Below are 20,166 nucleotides of genomic sequence, written 5' to 3'. Positions count from 1 at the left end.
ACTGGGCACCTTCCCCCAGTCTTTGATTTAATTTAGAGTAATGCAATAGATCTTTAGTGGCTGAGCTGTAGCATCATCACTCCCCACATCTCTGCAGCTTGTTCCACACCCCTGCTAGTTATTATTTGAATGGGATGTACAGCTCAAAGGTTAAAAGTTCAGTCTCAGAAGCCTCCCTCTAATTTTTATTGTCTTTTTTTTACCAAATAGGAGTATCACCCCTTGGTTCGGTGAGTTAATATGAATATTCTAAACACACAAAACACGCATCGGCTACTGTCCTTCTGAACCTAATCATCAATGTACGAAATTAGCATGCAATTCCCCTCCTATATGTGGTCACCTATAACGTGTCTAATTCTAGGCTACAACCTATTATTTTGAACCAGATGTCTCATTTTTTAAACAGGAGTTCCTAAGTGCGGTGTACATGTCTTAAAACACAAAGTCTACGTACTAGTCTCATTTTTCCAGAAGTACTTACTTTAATGACACTATAAAGGCTTTCAACAGATATACCTAAAACAAAACATATTCTGAAAAAATATTCAAGTGGCCTTGGGTGATGGTAAGAAACAATCATTCATAACACTTGCAAAGTTAGGGCTAGGTTCCCTAGTGCTGGAGCAGGGAGACGTAAATTATACTTCTCTGCACCAGCAAAGGCCTCTGTGCCACAGAAAAACCTAAGACTTACCATCGCTGATGTCTCCTTCAAAGATTCTGTCAGTTTAATTTTAGTTCTGTTTAGTTTGTAGCTGAGACTGAACTTTAATTTGGTGCACTAAAAGTGTGCTAGACATACTGGGTCAGATCCTGGGTGATTTAACTGGTGATGCAAAAGCAACAAGGAGTCCTGTGGCACCTTATAGACTAACATATATATTGGAGTATAAGCCAAAGACTCGCTTCGTCAGATGCATGACTACCCCTCTGATACTTAACTGGTGATGTAATTCATACACCAGTAAACTGATACAAAGTAAATGCAGAAGGGAATGGCCTGAAAACCACCCAGTGTGTCAGAGTAAGAGGCTATTTCATTTTATGGCTTCTGATCTCCACTGAATGCTAGCATTCCCTTTTCCAACCCCAGTTCAACTTCACCCTTTTGATCTTGGGGGGTTATGTACACTTATAGATACACTTATTGGTGTGTATCTTACACTGTCTTTTAAATAACCTCAGGATTTGGACCAATATGTCTAGTGTGCTTTTACAGCTTCCTAAGTTAGGACACTCAATTTTAAAAAAGTCTGCCCCACTTACAATAATGCCGGAATAAGATGTCCAGATATTTCTGTGGAAAAATAGTCAGATTCTGTTCTCAGTTACACTTTTATTGATTTCAGTGAGACCGCATAAGGATAACTGTGCAAATTGTGACCCTCAAAATATATGTATAATGCTCATAAAGGGGAGAGGACAAGTGTCTTGGGTTCACGGGGTCCACAAAATGTTCATAGAATCAGTGCAAATAAAGTGAAATCAGCATGGGTGAGGGTGGAGGTCTAGGGAACATGATGCACCAGGTCCCCAAACTTCTCTCAGATAGCAGGCCTGTGTATGTAACAAAATATGTGTATTATTAACTTCATGTGCATTCATGGACATTGATGTTTGTGTTGGACTGGGATTGGAACTCACAAGAACTCACTAGGTTCTATTCCTGGCTCTGCAATGGCCTGTTGGGTGACTTGGGGCAAGTCACGTAACGGCCTCTGCCTCAGTTTTCCCCATCGGTAAAATTAGAAATGACACCTCCTTTGTAAAGTGCTTTGAAATGTATTGATGACAACTGCTGTTCAACGACTAGATATTATTCAAAATATATTGGTGATTTAAAAATTACTGCACAAGTAGAGTTTGCATTTTTTTTTGCAAAATAAGTGCCATTTTGTTAGCAAATGTTAAGGTCAGGCTAAATATGTGCTAAATATTCAACATATTTTAGCAATTATTTTAAATAGGTACTGTCATGTAGTACCACAAAAGTTTTGTTTCAACATACCCAAGTACAGTGTAGCATTTAACTTTAAAATATTTAAAACAGAAGGTAAATAACACTTTGTTCTTCTCTTCCAAATCATATTTTGTGTGTAGTAAAATATGTTGGGGGTAAGAAATAGGGGATTTTTCTTTTCAAAACAATGCCTTACTGCTTGAATGTAAAGATAAGAATGTGATTGTAACCTAGCATTTGGTGCTGTTTCAGAAACACACAGCCACGCACACACACATTCTCAGTGCAGACTTGTGAGGCTAAATCTACAATGATTTGTTTTGAGGAAGACAGCTGTGTTGTAGAGCTTAAAAGAATGCAAAGTTGGACTCAAATATCATAGTTAAATTCATGCTCACGTACTGTATGACACAACTCAGAACACATGGATAATTGTTTCAGATTCTGATGAAAAATAACATAAAACATTTTTGAAGTATAATCATTTGTTCCTTCAGTAAAAGAAGAACTCACTTTCAATAGTCTTCTTATTCCTTCAAAACTGCAATCTCTCTCCTTTCACATAAATCAGCACAATCTTGTTTTGCTAAAATAAAATAAACATTGCCAGGAGATGAAATGGATAGTCTGTTCTTCTGCAAGGCCTCCAGTCTTGGCACAGTGCACAATTAGATAGGAACCAAGTGACACCTTTTGGATAATGATGCCAAGTCAGCAGATGGAATGCATTACAGAACTGGGACAATTCTGTCTAAACAATTGAATGCCAGGATCCCAGGATAAAAAATAGAGAGAGGTTAAAGGACTATGCATTTGAAAACATGAATGCTAATGCAACTAGAGATGCTGTTGAGTTTTTCACTTCAAAGCGATTTTGGTGACTGTCGGAATCCCTCCTTGTTCTTAACTCTTTTGATACAAATATGAAAAGTGCTGTCCACTGGTAATTCCAAAGGATGTCAGAAGTCAGAGGGACTGCAGAAAAAGATAATGATGGAGACTAAGATGTTTCACAAAGAAAGTGAAGTAGAAAAGAGTAATCTAACATGATAATGTTTAATCAATGGGCCCAGTGCAGTGAGCATTCCCTAATCCTCTGGATTTGAATGGTAAATGAGGATATTCAGCTCCAAGATCAGATCCTACAGGGTATGTGTGTGCGGAGGGTAGATTTATTTTCACTTTTTGTTGGGGAGCCTCAGACATTAAAAGATGGCCTCTCTCTGCTTTAACTTCCCAATCAGTCCAACAGGAATAGTTAAGGTTTCCAAATATCCTATTTCTCTGATTGTTTCAAATTTAATTTAATCCCCCATAGTCTCTTTGCAGTAACTGATCTGAATGGGAGTAGTACGTAAAATCCAGCAAATTGCACAGCTCCATAACTGAGGCAGGAAGGGTGGAACAGTGAGTTTCACCCCCCAGGAGTAATGTAGCCAGAGCCACTTTCCTCCTAAAGCTAGTTAAAATCTCCTGATCAGTGCTGGACAACATTTTCTAGCTGAAACGGTTTTATGTGAGAGGCAGATATGGTGACACTGAAATTTATGTGAACCATAATGGTTCAGCCAAACACAAAAATCTAAAAAAATTCAGGGGAAAAGGGTGTTTCATTTCAACATTTTGTAAACAAAACATTTTGATTGTTTGGGTCAAAATAATTTGTTCAAAATCATCTTTAATATTATTAAAAAACAATAAAAAATGCTGAAAATGGTCAAAATCAAAAGAGGACATTTTGGTTTTGTGAAAGAGAATTGTTATGTTGGACCCTAAACAATTTTTTTGACTTTTCAATTCACTGAAAATGTAACAAAAATATCAAACCAATACTTTTGGTTTGACCTGATTTTTTTTTTAAATTTTGCATGAAAACCAAAAAGTCTTTATGGGCACAGCTCTATCCTTGACACTGTATAGGAAAGTGCATGTCTGAGGGTCCCCAGAGTGAAGCCCACAGGCTGCTCAGTGTTCCCTCTAAGCCGTGGGGCAACACAGCTTCCCAGGTGATTAATCAGCCCCACCAGAAAGGCTCAGGGCTCTGTGCATGGAGCTGACCGTCTGGGAGGGGCTGATTAATCACCCGTGAAGCTGTGCTCCTGTAGAGCTTAGACTTGCAGTGGTTCCCAAATTTTTCAGCATCATGCCCCCTTTCTGATTTTTAAGAAACCCTCACGTGCTCCCCCCCCCCCCGCCCAACAGCAGCAAAACTTGTTAAGCAAACAAAAAAAAACAAAAAAAAAGGAACTGAAAAACAAAAACTGGGGGGGGGGGGGGGGAGAGGGATTAATGGGGGTATGGGGGTGGGGAGGGCTGGGTTGCCTCGCATCCCCCCTGGAATTTCTTCCCAGTTTGGGAACCCATGGCTTAGAGGAAACGCTGCTGCTGCAGCTTCCTCACCTGGCGGTTTTCAGTTCATTTTTAATTAACAATCATTTAGATTTTAACTTCTGTAATGATTAGTGATAAAATATCTTACCGCAGTTGAAATTAGTCATTCTAAAGAAGGTCTTTTACCAAACATTATGAAAAGCTTAAAAATGGGAAGTTTTTAGATGATTCGTTAATGTTTGCAATGTTCTCAAAGTAAAGCAATACAAAACTACTCTGAGGCTGGTTAGGAATATAAGCCGCTTCATTAGTCAATGGGAATGAAAACAGTGTCTCTGGAAATGCTCCAGCTGGTTCAGAAGGCAGCAGTTTGCCTGATCCAGGGTTCTGCTCTTCATCTGCACATCCTTCTGTGTGCTGGGCCTGGGCTCTTTCCAAGAGTTGCATCTCCCCCTGAGCTCAGGCATTACCATGAAAATGGTGGAACTGGCTGTTCCTAGGGTGAAGCTCACACTGCAGGCTACAGGACAGCCTCTACAGCTCCACATTGGCTGCAGGATTTCAGGGATGATTATCACCAGAGATTTTCCCCTAGTAAGGATGAAATGCAAAAGCCAGCTTTTCAACGTTGATATCTTCTAAAGGCAAAACTAAGACACCATAAAGAACATAAAGCTTACTCACTGAAATCCTAATACTTTATAGCTGTGTTGTAGCTTTTTAATACTTTATGTAAGTTCTATCAGGCAATTAGAAATACCTATACAAATGCCCACCAAGACAGAATAACAGAACTGGAAGGAACCTAGAAAGGTCATCAAGTTCAGTCCCCTGTACTCATGGCAGGACCAAGCACTATCTCTGACAGGTGTTTGTCTAACCTGCTCTTAAAAATCCCAGTGATGGCAATTCCACAACTTTCCAGTGCTTATCCACCCTGACAAGAAAATTTTCCCAATGTCCAACCTTCTTTGCTGTAATTTTAAACCCATTGCTTTATGTCCTATGATCAGAGCTTAAGGAGAATAATTTTTCTCCCTCCTCCTTGTAACAACCTTTTAGATACTAAAAAACCCAATTTTATCAGTTTTCCCTATAAGTCACATTTTTTTAGACTGAATAATTTTTGTTGCTCTTTTCTGGATCTTCTCCAGTTTATCCACATCTTTCCTAAATTGTAGTGCCCAGAACAGGAGACAATACTCAAGTTGAAGCCTAAACAAAGAAGAGCAGAGCCAAAGAATTACTCCTCATGTCTTGCTTACAACACTCCTGTTAATACATCCCAGAAAGATGTCTGGCACTTTTTTGGGGGGAAGGGTGGGGGAGCCAACAGTGTCACACTGTTGAGTTGACTCATATTTAGCTTATGGTTCACAATGACCCTTAAATTTCTTTCCACATTACTATTTTCAAACTGTTCATTCCTAAGTGCGAGAAATTGATTGTTCCTTCCTAAGTGAAGCACTTTGAATTTGACCTTGTTGAATTTCATCTTATTTACCTCAGATCATTTTTCAACTTTGTCCAGATCATTTTTAATTATAACCTTCTCCCCCAAAGTACTTACAATCACTCCCAGCTTGGTATCATCTGCAAATTTTATAAGTGTACTCTCTATGGTATTATCTAAATAGACAGATATTGCCAGCTACTTTATACAAGTATATAATAAAAAACAATTAGAGCAATGGAAACCTTCTGTTTTCAGGGCTCACCAAAAACAAACCAATCCTAATGGCAATTTCCCCAAATCTCCATGAAGCCCACAGATTTTTCGGTCTACTAGATATATGTGGTATTACTGTAATGAACCTAAGTTTTGAAGTTAGACCATTCAACAAAAAAGAAAAAGAATGTTTTTCCCCATTCTTATTAACCAAATGTCTAGATAAGTTGATGTTCCCCTGGAAGATACATGTACCCCTGGTTGAGAGCCACTGATCTAAGTATTTGCCTAGTTTTAACAAAAGGCTACATAAAATGCACTACTAAAATCCGTACAAACTACATTTTCATACCATGACTTGTTTATGCTGTTCTATACTATACACTGAAATGTAAGACCAATATTTATATACCAGTTTATTTATTTTATAATTATATGGTAAAAATGAAAAGGTCAGCAACTTTTCAGTAATAATGTGCTGTGGCACTTTTGTATTTTAATGTGAGGCAAAACTTGGGAGCTACAGAAGACAAATCAGACTTCTAAAAGGGGTTCAGTAGTCTGGAAAAGTTGAGAACTGCTGATCTAAGCAATGCAAGTGACTAAAAATGAGAAGCTATAAGTCCAGCCAATAGCATAGCAGTCCCATATGGAACATATTTTAAAAGCCTAAAATAATGATAACTTTTTAATTGTGGAAAGACTGTAATAGGCTCGCAGTGTTGTTTGAAATACCCAGTCCTAAGTGCTGGTGTTAATCCTGTTGGAGAATATAAAACATGCCAATGATTCAGATTCCTCAATACCCTACCTATATATAAGGGAGGTAGGAGATGTTCTTATGAGACAGAGGATATAATGTGTGGACTGAGAAATCCTGAAGAAGGGATTCTACAAAATTTCCAGGCCCGAGAAGATCTGAGCTATGCTTTACATTAGCTTGCTGGCAACATAGATGTCAGTAAAATCAAATCAAAGAAAGGGGAGAGTTTGGACTAGCATGTGGACTCTGAGCAGTTTCAAAATGGCACCAGTTCACATGTGGTAGAATCTTTAAAGACCATTCTGCAAAGGAGGTGTAGTAAAAAACTAAGTGTGCTTCTTCCCCTCTACAGGCAGTCCCCGGGTTACGTACAAGATAGGGACTGTAGGTTTGTTCTTAAGTTGAATTTGTATGTAAGTCGGAACTGGTACATATTGTAGGGGAAACTCTAGCCAAACATTTTTTTTAGTTTTGGATAGCATAGGGAAAGGTTAACTCCCCTCTAATGTTTGTTTTGCTGTCTGTTCCCCTGTTCAGAAGATTTCACATCTATTTCTGTCCCTGTGACAAACTCAGGACTAAAGGAGTAACTCATCAAATACCAAACAGCTCTGCACCATGCTTTGAGCTAATAGCTTTATTTCCACACACCACCCAGGGTTCTAGGAGGAGGGTCCTTTTTTTGCTAACACAATGAGGCCAGCACTTTGTTTGTTTTGGTGGAGTCTTTGTTTGCCCAGGGAGCCCAGCATGTATAGGGGGAGGAGGGGCGGAGAGGCTGCTTTTGTCTGCTGTTCGGCAGCCTGTTGCTCAGGGGAGGGGGCAGCCTGTTGCTGGCAGGGGGGGAGGGGTGAGGCGTGCAGGATGCGAGGCCACGGGGGGGGGGGGCAGCGGGCGTGGGGAGGCACTTTTCCTCTGCCCGGCAGCTCTGCGAGATCCCTGTTCCTGTGGCCAGCTGCTGCAGGCAGAGGCCAGTTGGAGCCGCCCGAAGAGGAGGAGGAGGTGGATTCTAGGACCCAGGTGAGCGAGCCCCGGGGACGCTGCTGCGCTCCGGGAGGCCGGCATGTATAGAGGGGAGGAGGGGCAGAGAGGCTGCTTTTGTCTGCTGTTCGACAGCCTGTTGCTCAGGGGAGGGGGCAGCCTGTTGCTGGCAGGAGGGTGGGGGGGGGCAGCGGGCGTGGGGAGGCACTTTTCCTCTGCCCGGCAGCTCTGCGGGACCCCAGTCGGAGCCGGCCCGAGGAGGAGGAGGATCCTAGGACCCAGGTGAGCGAGCCCCGGGAATGCTGCTGCGCATGTGCGGGAGTTGCCTCACCCCGTTCGTATCTAGGGATCCGACGTAAGTCGGATCCACGTAAGTCGGGGACTGCCTGTATTGCTTAAGCTCAAAACAGCACGTATCATTTAGCTGATTGCGCATGTCTTAGAAGCTGCTAAACTTTCTGCCAGGGAACTGAGTAAACTCGCAGTGACCAATCACGTTGCGACACGCTGACCAGAAGGAATATGAAATCTATAAAAGTTTCAGCTCATGTGATGCTCAAGGTCAACCTTGCTTTGAGTATAGAGCTCCTTTGTCGACCTTGTTTGCAAACAATAAAATGGAGTTGGACCCAGCCTGAAGTGTGACTCTCTTCTTGAGGCAAATTGAACTAGCCTCCAGGGGACGAAACTAGCAATTTATGCAACAGAGGTATGAGAGGGGTAAGTGGCAGAGATGTGAGGTGGTTGATGGAACAGCAGGCCAAACATCAGCAGCAGACCTTGCTTCAATTCAAGAAGGAGCCACAGCTCGATAGGAAGAGCGGGCAGAACTGCTGGGGCTGAGGCTTCAGAGCTTATTAGTCCAGGGATACCACCTAGGTTAGTGATCAGAGAGGTGTATGGGTATGCCCATGCCACAAACTATGGATACACCTTCATTTGTGGTGTAGACATACTCTACACAGGGACTAAACGATGTCCCTGACCCCTTCCATATCTCCTTTCAGTGGGTAGCCAAGGCCATTGAATGCAAGAAAGAGCCTTGAGCCATTTATTTATCATCTTTTCATTAACAGGAAAGGCCCAGGTTGCATATTGGGCCGTGGGCAGAGGCACTGCCACCAATTACAGGGCCATCAAAACTGCCATTAGGGACTGGTTAGAAATCTGAAGAGAAAAGTACAGGTAGCAGTTACAGAGGTATCCATTCCCCTTGGGCCTATGACTGGACATTTCTGCCCAGAGGCTGACTGAATGGACAACTCTGTCTCAAGTCTGAATCTCAGACAGTGAGAGAACTGAGCGATTTAGGCAAGCTAGAGCTGTTTCTAGACACTCTGTCTAGGAGGGCAGATATGAATATATGAGCAGCAGTTGTCTATGACACACAGAAAGCTACATGCAGAATGAGAAGTCAAGGGGACTGCAATGTCTGGGCACTAGCTATGGCCACAAAGGACCAAGGGACTCCAATAACAGGAGACAAAAATCTCATTCATCTAGTATTTTTGAGCTGTACGCAGAATCTCCTATTGTTGAATAAAAAAGTTAAAACTTAGGAAGGACTAGTTTGGCTTTCCCTAGTGTGTGGACTGTGTTTGAGGGAAGACTGGGATGGTAACTGGTCACAAGGATATATAAGGGAGCGAGTGGAAAACCTGGATGGAAGAAAGGCAATAAAATGGTATCAACAGCTCTTCTTTTGTCATTTATATCAGAAGGCCTGGTCTTCAGCAGCTATGAAATGTGATGATTACTTGGGTGCTAAGCTAACAGGATTTTAGGGACCAATCCTGCTTCTACAAAAGCAAGAGGAAAGAATTCCCACTGAATTAATGTTCATCATAAAAATAGTTTAAATTGTTTGAAGTGGATGAATTCTCTCTCCAACTTAATTTTGTTTTCTGTTTTATCATTGTAGTGGAATTTCCATGAAAGTTACGGTGTAAAATAGGCTATTTGCCAATAGGGCAAATTTTTGGTAAGAAATAACAAGCCCTTTACTCTGTGGACTTATTACTTTTTTTTTTTTAATACTTTCACAATTCACACTTCCCTTTGGCTGCACTGTGACACAAAGTAACCAATTGTCTTTAATTTATAGCATATTTTAGACTTTGGAAATGGAGGTATTTACAATCTTCAGTACTATACATTTTAAACAATGATTATGCAGCCACTATTGTTTTATTTTGGCACATATTTTGGCACACATTTTATTTTGTAACAAGTGGGGAGCTATATTCCCTGGTGGAGGTGATGATCCAACTGTGAAGCAAAATTAAATTAGGGAAGAAGTGCTGGGAATGTTTGCTTGTGTTTGTGTCAAGGACTGTTGCAATCAGGTCTCACATTTCATGGATATGGTCAATGCCTGATCAGTTTACACAGGGGATGTCAAAGACACCTCATAAAATAGTGTTTTCAAATAAGAGTATTTTATTTGATTGCTCTGAAGTTTTTGTGGAGTTCTTATAGTAGAGAGTTTCTGGAAAATATGAAATCACACAATATCTTCTTTAAAATAAACCTATAGCTAAAATCTGAAAATATTTTACTTCTTTGTGAAAAAATATTTATTTTACTGTACTCATCACATCCACACTGTTCATGAGGATCTTCCAGATATTATATTCAAAGATTTTTTAAAAAAATCTCTGTACTGCAGTGGTACCAAAATGAGAAACATCGCAAAACTTTGGGAATTCAGTTTCTCTATTCTGTACATGTACAGTACATATAGTGGCCAATGTAGTTGGCTTCTAAGTCCTTATTTAGGCACCTAAATAAATAACAGAAGTTCATTGGTGCTCAACACTTCTGAAAGTTAGGTTACTTAATTCTAATATTTCCCCTACATTTTTAAAAAGATACTTCCTTCTCCCATACCAACTATATATTCAAAATCACTATCTCTGCTTGAGAACTGTTGTGCTTTGCTTTTTGTCAAACACAAAGGTAACAGACAAGTTATAAACCTGGGTAAAGAAAGCAGATTTACAGTAGGAATAAGTAGTCAGAGTTAAGGTTACCATTTAAAGAAATTCAAACATGTTAAGACCCAAAGTGCACAGGCAAGGCACTCCAACAATCTCAATTCTGTCCTGCATGATTATCATGTGATAACTATGTGCTTAGAGTTAAAGTATTTTAGTATTTGTGATCCCAAATTAGTTTAAACTCTTTTGAAAATATTTTTGTCCTCTCCAACATCACCTCTCACTGTGTCACTACCTCACAGAGTTAAGATTGTTTGAGTGCCTCATCTCTGTATCTTACCTTAACATGTCTTTACTTCTTTAAGGCATAAATTTAATTCTGAATTTTTGGGTTTATAGTGCTTCATTTTGAATTAATTACACCATCCATTTTCTCCTTAAATTACTGATATGAACACTCCATCTCAAGTCCATTTTGCCATAGTTTTAACTTGGGAATTCCCTTGGTCTTTAAAATTATTAAAAAGTTCACACACAAGCACTGAACGTGATATATATTAACAATCTAAAATTGTTTGCTTAAAATTAAGTAGTAAGGGCAGATTCACTGGTAAAGCACCATAAAGCAGCCAGACTGCATTGGCTACTTCAGCTGTGTTTACAGCTTCTTTGTATCACCAGTACAGGTGACTCTGGCCCTTAATTTGCAGACAACTTATTGGTTTCAAAAGCGATATTAGAGAGGTTGGAACTAAAGTAATGGAGGAGGTAGGGAGAGCCCAGTCCCTAGGTCTCAATGCATCTGTAGCAATCAGATCTCACATTTCATGGATATAGTCGATGCCAGTGTATCTGTGCTTTAAAGGATCCCCTGTGACTCTCACTTAGTTCCCCCAACAGTGTTGTCATGAGCAATAAACCTTCTGGAGTTACTTGTCTTGATCTGCCTCCCCCACCACAGATAACTCTCCCCCAGGGCCAAGTGCACAGAAAGTGGGGAGAAGGGAAAGGGAAAGAAGAAGGCAGAAAGGGGATGAGGAGGAGAAGTGCAGCAGTAGAGATTTCTGTCCTGTTTGCACTTTTTAATGGACATTGCTTTAGAAATGTTCTTTTGTAACTGGTATTTGAGTGCTGTATTGACAGCTTTTCTGCCTTGCAATAGGTTATTGTGGTACTGTTTTAACAGGGTTACAAATACAGTTTTTTAGGTCACTAAGAAAGTTTATTGCTATCACTGCATCTCATGAAATCAGTGGGTGAAATAATAAAGCTAAACATATCATCAGAAACAGTTAGGAATTAGTAAGCAAGCACTACTCTTCTCTACAATCAGTTACAACAATCTACTATTCAATCACTTCCTTACATGAATCCATTCTCATAGACTAGTAGACTTGCAGGTCAGAAGGATCATCATAGCCAGTCTGACCTCTTGCACATCACAGACTCTAGCTCAGTTACTGAAATCCTTAAATCATGGTTTAAAGACGTCAAGTTACAAAGAGACCAACATATACATTAGTTTAAAACCGCAAGTCATCCATAACTGAGGCTTCAGAAGAAGGCCCCCTCCCCGCCCCAGATATCTGAGAATTTAACATGGGGGGAAATGCCTTCACAACCACAAATCACAATCAGTTAGACCCTGAGCTTATGGGAAAGACTCACCAGGCAGATACCTGGGAAAAAATTCTCAGTAGTAGTGACTCAGAGCCCTCCCCAGCTAGTGTCCCATCTCCATTGGGTAATTTTGTTACTGGCAGTCACTGATGGGCCACATGCCATTGTAGGCAGTCCCATCAAACCATCCCATCCATAAACTTATCAAACTCAGTCTATAAGCTCATTAAGTTTTTGCCTGATGTTTGACTAGGAAGGCTGTTCCAGAACTTTACACTTCTGATGGTTAGAAACCTTTGCCTAATTTTCCGACCCTAAACTTGCTGATGGCCAATTTTGTTCCTTGTTGTTTAGCAGGCTTTACCTGGGGCTGTTTAAATTTCCTGTAACACACAGGATGGGAAGTAAAGTTTTCCCACAGCACACCACAGTTAGAGGGCTATAGTGATCATGTTTCAGGAGTGTGCTAGGGAATCTGAGATAGGGTTGATTTGACTCGAGTGTGTGAGCTGCAGTGTGCATAACAGAGAGCCCCAGATGTGAGCCCAAGTTAAAAAATTCTTAACCTATGATTCAAAATCAATGTAGATACTCAAGCACTGGGTTCTCCAATATAGGGCAGGAGACCTGATTTTACACTGCACTATAATGTACCCATGACAGCTAAGCAGGGCCGGCCCAAGCCATTCGTGTGTCCCGGGCTCCGGGAGCATGGTGCCGCCCCTGGGAGTGTGGCGCAGGCGCGGCCCCGCCCCTGGGTGCATGGTGCCCCCGGGCCCTTGGTGCATGCACGGCCCCGCTCCTGGGCGCCTGATGCATGCACAGCTCCACCCCTGGGGCACCGGCGCATGTGCAGCCCTGCCCCTACCCGGTCTGGGCGCCCTGGGTGGTAGCCCTGTCAGCCCGTAGCTTGGGCCAGCTCTGCAGCTAAGGAAATGCACCTTTCTTGAATAAGACTTTAAGAAAGTGGGAGTCTGGAATCACCCAGAATGACAACCTATTCTGTCACCGGATAATGTTCAGAAGTACTTTAAATAATGCACTTCTCAGCTGGCATGTCACACTGCAAAAATTTGTCCTCTTTGTTTAATACTAACAACAGCAGAAGCCATGTGGACAATTTCACCATATAGGACTTCATAACAAAGAATTTAACTGAAAGTAATTTGGGAAAAATAATTGCTACATTGATTTATATTTGCAGTGCTTAAGCTTTATAGCTTCTAAGGTTCATTGCTTATAATCATGTATGTATTTAATAACTCAATTTATGTAACTCCTAAGAGCGTTACAGTCTACGTGACCTAAAATTATACTGCTGCTGTAGGTAAATGTCTGCCAGTGTTGTCATTGTGAACCCTGGTTTTTAGGGGTTTATAATGTGATTGTAACAATTCACTCTGGGGTAACGACTGGTGTACAACACAGCCCAGGAATGAATGCAGTATGTGAAATCTTGGTCCTGTTGAATTCCATAGGAGTTTTGCCACTGACTTCAAACCCAGTCAGGATTTCTCTCCAGTTTTTAGGTATTCTAAACCCCCCTAATTGTATATGTTTGTTGTTTTAAACATTACAAGGATAAAAATAGTAGTTCACTGAATTTAAAATCTGGTTTTCAACTTGCATAACTCAAAACTGTATTGATTTAAAAAAAAAAGCTGCGTTATCATTAATCTGTGCTGTGATGGACTATATTTGGTGGAAGAAAAAAGATATTGAGCCTTACTGATGAGCTAATCAGCATGTGCTGAACATTTTCTAATGTTTCATGAGGAGTTTAACATGTGGATCTAGAATAACACATGGACACCAGCTGTGCTGACACAAAAATAAAATTCACAATTTAGAAGGATACATTAAAAGATATTTTTGGGTCAAGAATCTACAAATTAGGGCCTGATGCTGCTGCAATCAGGCAAAACTCCCAGAAACTTCAGCCCCAGGAGTCAAAGATGGATAACATCAGGGAAGCCTCTGGTGCAGGAAAGCCTCTGATTTTAATGCAGCATCCTGACAAACACACTGTCAGAACTGCTAAGCATCCATGATGTATACCAAATATCAGAAAACTTGTGTGTGTGGAAAGAGAAGTAGAACAGACCTTGGACTGGATCAGGAGCAAGAGAACTGTAGCCCAGGCTTTGAGAAAGACAGATGAGGAAAGAAGCCAGAGGACTAATTGTATTACAAAGGAGAAATATACTCTGTAAAACTGTCTGTTTGGCTAGGTAGGAGGGAATGAGATGTATGGGAAGCAGAGAAGGGAGACAAGACCTTACAAAGGCTCAGATTTATTTAGAAAATTAAATTAAATTACTGGAGGCACTTATCGGAAACGAACCACAAAAACTGTTGGGGTTTATACACACTTCATAAAATGGGGGCTTGTCCACACTACATTAGAAACTGTGTTATTCAAAACTATATTTGAAAACATTTGCTGTCATGGTTTTTATGAGAAATCTGGATAGGAATTTTTTAAATGTGAAAACACATGGCCAGATTCTCACTGATTTAAATCACCATAGCCTTACTGAAGCCAATTCCAAGCCAAGGCTGTGCCCACATCTTAATCAGGGACTCAAAAAGAGCTGATCACACTAGAAATTCTAGAGAAGATGTAAAGTTGTCCTATTTACAGGGGAGAAAACCATCTCCATAATTACAAATGTATGTGCACCATCAAACACTACCTCTACTTCAAATATCCTTTTTCTAACATGTCACATCTTGGAGGGAGGCCAATGATTTTACATTACAGAAACATTCTGTTCAAAGAATTTATGGTTACTGGGAAATTCTCCATTGGAAGATTCTTAGGGGTGCCCAAAAGAATGTAATAAAGATTACTCTAACACAAATCTGCAATGAAAGAAGAATACCACCTATTGGAGGGGAGCATCACACACACACACATCAGAACATACAGTTTGAAAGGACGACATTATTTGGGGAACACTTGAAAATTGTTTTATCATTAGAACTAGGGATGTGAACATGTACCCTCATGGTTACATGCTCATGCTGCAGCCTCTGTATCAGTGCACATGGGGAGCCACCTTAAAAGTCCCGTGGAGCCATCTCCCTCCATGTGTAAATGTGTAACTGTTGGAAATTTATGGTTACACGTTTACACAAATAAATGCATTTTAACATCCCTAATTAGAACTCCATTCTCAACATTCTTATCTGTGTATAAACAAACATTCCCCTTTCTGAGATTAGTTATAAATTTAATATTTCAAAGGTTAATTGTTATAGTATTGTGGGGTGAAACATATTGAGCATCCTTTTTTCCTTGCAGACTTTCAGTAAGATTTTAAATATCCATATCTTTCCATAAAGCATTGTGTTTATAATTCCAAGTCTGGAAGGTTCATACATTGCATTTCTTATCACAACATTGCAAAATTCTACTTGCCCACTCAGCTGAAACAAGTGTTTTTTAATGTATTCATGAAACACGCTGTTTGTTTATACAAGGATAAGAATGTTGAGAATGGAGTTCTAGTTTTATCATCAACATCATAGATGTAAGTAAAGACAACTGGAATTTGAGAGTAAGCTGCTCAATTTTCATGACAATACTACAAGGTTGCTTTGTTTTCATCAGGTTTGAGAGAGCCACAAAAATATCTTACCAAAACACAGGGTCTGCACATAACTTCTATGCATCACCATGCAAATTTGGCTCTGTGTATTCAAATGCCCAATGGTTGGATGAGTTTAAGACTGAGGGTATGTCTCCACGATGGGTGGATAGATGCTGCAGCGATCGATCACTGAAGGTTGATTTAGTGGGTCTAATAAAGACCCGCTAAAACAGGGGTCGGCAACCTTTTCAAACCAAAGAGCCAAACTACATCAAAATTCAGAACAAGTAGTCAACAAAGAGCTGTATAAGAATGCCCACGTGCATGACTGAAAATATACAATTTAATATTATTGATAATTGACATAATGATTAATAATAGCATAAATGAAACATTGTACCCACAGACTTTATTTAATGGGACTTTTCCTGTTGCATCTTTTCACACATTTCTTTGAAGTTTACATCATAACTGGTCAAATGCAACCTCATGCATGCATTCAGACTGTCTTCTGTCAATCTTATACAGGGGTTGGGGATATGGGGGTATAGGAGTTTGGGTTGGGCTATATGAGGGGCTCAGGGCACAAGGTGGAGGGGACGAAGGGTAGGGTCTAGCAGCACCTACCTGCTTTTTGCACCCACCCTGCTCTCAGGCTCACTGTCCCAGGCATGGCTTCCCACTACTCCATTGGCTAGATTCTGGCCAATGGAGTAGCGGCAGGATCCCCAGCCTAGGAGACAACCAAGGTCAAGTTCTGCTCTTGAAGTGCCTTGATGGGACAGGCCCAGAGACAGCTCCAACGGGCTCCCTCAGCCTCGCACACACCACCCAGCAGCAGCATCCCGCTCCCATTGCCTCCCCAGCTTGGCCGGTACCTGCTGGTCTTCAGGGACAAGTATTTCTTGGGTAGGATCTGCTGGCAGCACTAGAAGAAGCACACGTGCTGCTCCTGGTCCCCAAAGCCTGGATCCTCCACTGCCATCTTAGTCACCCTCTGCACCCAGATCCTGCGCGTTCAATGTGCATCACCACCACATCTGGCGCAGCCCAGTGCACTCTCTCTGCTAATCACCAGGCAGCGGAAGGCAACGCAACTCCCGTGTCCCGCCTTCCCAGAGCATGGGGAGGGTAGATAAGGAAGTGTGCGTTGCAATGGGGAGGGGAGGAGCAGCACGCATGCATGCATCCCCGCAATCCAGATCCAGTGCAGAACCTCAGGGCTTTTACCCGCTGCCCCTGCAAGAAGCCAGCGCTAGCTCAAATCCAGGGGGGGGGGGGGGCAGGAGGAGGGAGGGATGCTGGATCACCAGCACAGGCTCCCCATTATGGGAGGATCTGAGTAAGGGGCTAAACTTGAGGCGCAAGCCATAAGCTGCCAACCCCTGTGCTAAAACAACCACCAATCACTTTCCTGTCAACTCTGGTACTCCATCAGAATGAGATGAATAAGGGGAATCAACGGGAGAGTTTCTTCTGTCAGCCCAGTGTGGTGTGGACCCTGCAGTAAGTAGATCTAAGCTATGTCAATTTGAGTTATGTTACTTACATAACTCAAATTAACTTGTCCCCATAGTATAAGATCTGTCCTCAGTGTTCAAATCCTTGCAATTAACCAATAAAAAAATCAGTTTCCTAGTAGCTACTCAATGCAAATATATACTACAATTCTTAATTAAAGATTGGATTACTTCCTTGGTGTACAATTCTTCAAAATTTGTTTCCAGCTATGTATTATCATCTCAGCCAGTAGACGAGAGTCTCTTACGGTTTAAGTCATTTTAAAAATACTAAGTTACAGAAAATAACTGACTCAGAGTCTTACACAGCCTTGATTTCTTTAAAAATGTGCACAAGGAGATTCTCTGGGTCACATATGAACAAACAGCAGTGTTCTTCCTGAAGAAGAAACACTGTCCAGAAGTAAAATGGAATGTCCAAATACCTGTGTCCTCTGGAGACTGGGGCCTGTTGCAGCAGTGACAGAATTATGGCTTGTCTAGGAGAATTCTTCTCTCATGGGTGCATAGGCATCAGTGAGACTTTAAAACAGGGGTGGGGAACCTAAGGCCCAGGGGGCTGGATCTGGCCTCCCTCCCCCAATAGCCCATTGCAGGGCTGGAGGACATAAAATCTACTAGCCTGAGGCCCCCTGCCTAGCTCTAATGTGCAAGGAGAATGTGGGAGTGTCTTGTCTTTGTCAGGGGCCACATCAGTGAGGGTTTGCTTTGGGGTTTTGTTTGGTATTTTTTGCTTCTCACATGTGTGCAGCCCCCGACTGATTTTTTTGTGTATCAGTGGTTCTCCGCCCCTCCTTTAAATAGACCTTTAATGCTTCTGGGAAGTAAGTCAACTTTACTGCCACCAATGGAAAAATGGATGTTGGAGAGTGCTGAGAAAAGGTACTGTACACATCATGGCAAACAATCCTTAGCAGAATAGATGACACAGTGAGGAAAGCACTGATGGTAGAGCTAATGGGCCCAGGATGCTGTTGTCAGACAAACTAAGACTGTGTAGTAGAAGATTCCAAGTGATTCACTAGAGGTGCAGTATAAACTTCATGTAAATAATGTATCATTTTCATGCAAGTCTCCTGGGGCTGTTCAATACTTTTCTTCTCTATCTTTCTGAATATTTCATAAATAAATCATCATGCATTTGAGAACTACGTCTGGCCTCTTCATTCCCTAACTCCAAAACATTTCCATTGCCTTGCTACAATATGATAAAAAGCACCATCTGCCACCTCTAAATGCAGCTCCATCCTTTACCACATATTTCTTACAACGCACTCTCTGCCTGCATCAGTTTTGCTCTCCTGCCAATTAAAATTCTTTCTTTCTTCTTTCAAAGTGCAGGAAAAGGCCACCATGCTAAAATGCCACACATTAAACTTTTCTTCTTGTATTTACACACCTTCATAGTGTCAGATTTGAATCCAAAGAAAACCCACAATGACTCTTCCCCTATATTTGCAAACCTGGTTTTTGCTAATTCATTTCTTTTTTAGAAGAATGGGAACAAGAATTATTTAACCTTCCTTGAACTGAAAGGAACATTTTAGTATTATTGCACCACATTTGCTCTCAGCTACAGATTTTTCTGGCTCTTAGCTGTACAGATTTTTACAACCACAACTAGCTGAAGTGTCATTCCTTCTAAAACTGAGTGGATTCCAGAATCCAAAACACTCTTTTTGTGGTGAGAAAAACTGTTGCTGTGTCTGGTCAAACAAGTAAGAAATCAGTTTATAGCCCTCTGTCATCTCTGAAAGATACATACCACAGCGATTAAAAAAAAAAACTTTCTTAAACTAGCTTTGTTGTGGATTTGTTTTGGGGAAGGTCTCAGTTGATGATGGCCCCAACATTCAGATGCCAAAGACACAGTCAGCATTATCTTATTTTTCAAAGATTGCCAAAGAAGCAGTTCATAGGTCACAATATGGAGTCAAAATTATATTTAGTTACATGCAAATATATGTGAAACAATGTCATGCTTTTCTTTGTGCATGCAGAGGGAGTACCATTATTAATCCATTTATAGAGCATAGCACCATTTATGTAAGAGGGTCATGCTAAATCCTCAAACAGCCTTAGGAGAATAAGTGAGAACAATACAAAGTAATATAGAATGATGTAATAACAAAGAGTCGTTTTAATAGGACTGCATCACTGATGGAGGGGGTGGGTTATATGAAGCAAGAGAGTGCTGGAGTTTGCATATATTAATGGAGTGACTGTCTCAAGCATAAGGACAGCATGACAAGAGACACAAAATTAAGAGTGAGTAAAACAGACAAATCTATCTAAATTTTGCTTTAAGCTAACAGTATAAAGGATACTCCCACCAATAATAGTATCCACTTCTTTTTTAATTGAGACATAACTAGTGCATACCTGCACGTCTGTGCTTGCCAAGTAACAGTACCAGACATTTTGGTAGCCTTTGTTTTGCTAGTTTCAGGAGCTGGAAAAAGCTTCAGATACACACTTGGATCGCAGCACACTGGAACTGAATGAGACAACTGGATTTTCAAAGTTCAGCACCTGAAGCATCAATAAATGTCTGAAAATCCCAGCATGGTCCCCTTAATCGGTATCAGATGCATTAGAGCATGTGTTCCCAAACTGGGGGGTGTGCCCCTTTAGGGGCATGAAGAAATTCCAGGGGGGCCATGAGGATTTCTCAAAAATCAAAAAGGGGGCAAGATGCCAAAAAGTTTGGGAACCACTGCATTAGAGGAAAGTGCAAGATGCAGCATCCGTGATGGATGACTATGCCATCACCTGCCTGATAGG

At 41.1% G+C, this 20,166-nt stretch overlaps 1 protein-coding gene across 2 annotated transcripts in view; it reads right to left on the bottom strand.

Moving 5' to 3' along the window:
* The window catches only part of SCFD2 (sec1 family domain containing 2), a 306,279-nt gene that overhangs the window by 105,378 nt on the left and 180,735 nt on the right, over window positions 1-20,166 (bottom strand). The window contains exon 6 of one of the 2 annotated variants that reach the window (XM_075930433.1): window positions 2,551-2,938. The exons of the other annotated variant lie outside the window; for it this stretch is intronic. Within the exon in view, the coding sequence (XP_075786548.1) occupies window positions 2,769-2,938 (170 nt within the window). The 3' untranslated portion in view covers window positions 2,551-2,768. Of the gene's footprint in view, window positions 1-2,550; window positions 2,939-20,166 lie in introns of those variants that run through there. 2 annotated transcript variants of the gene reach the window in all.

Source organism: Pelodiscus sinensis, chromosome 5 (assembly GCF_049634645.1).
Source record: "Pelodiscus sinensis isolate JC-2024 chromosome 5, ASM4963464v1, whole genome shotgun sequence".
Taxonomy (NCBI): Eukaryota; Metazoa; Chordata; order Testudines; family Trionychidae; genus Pelodiscus; species Pelodiscus sinensis.
Note: the sequence above shows the minus strand (reverse complement) of the source record. Positions and strands in the feature narration are given on the sequence as shown.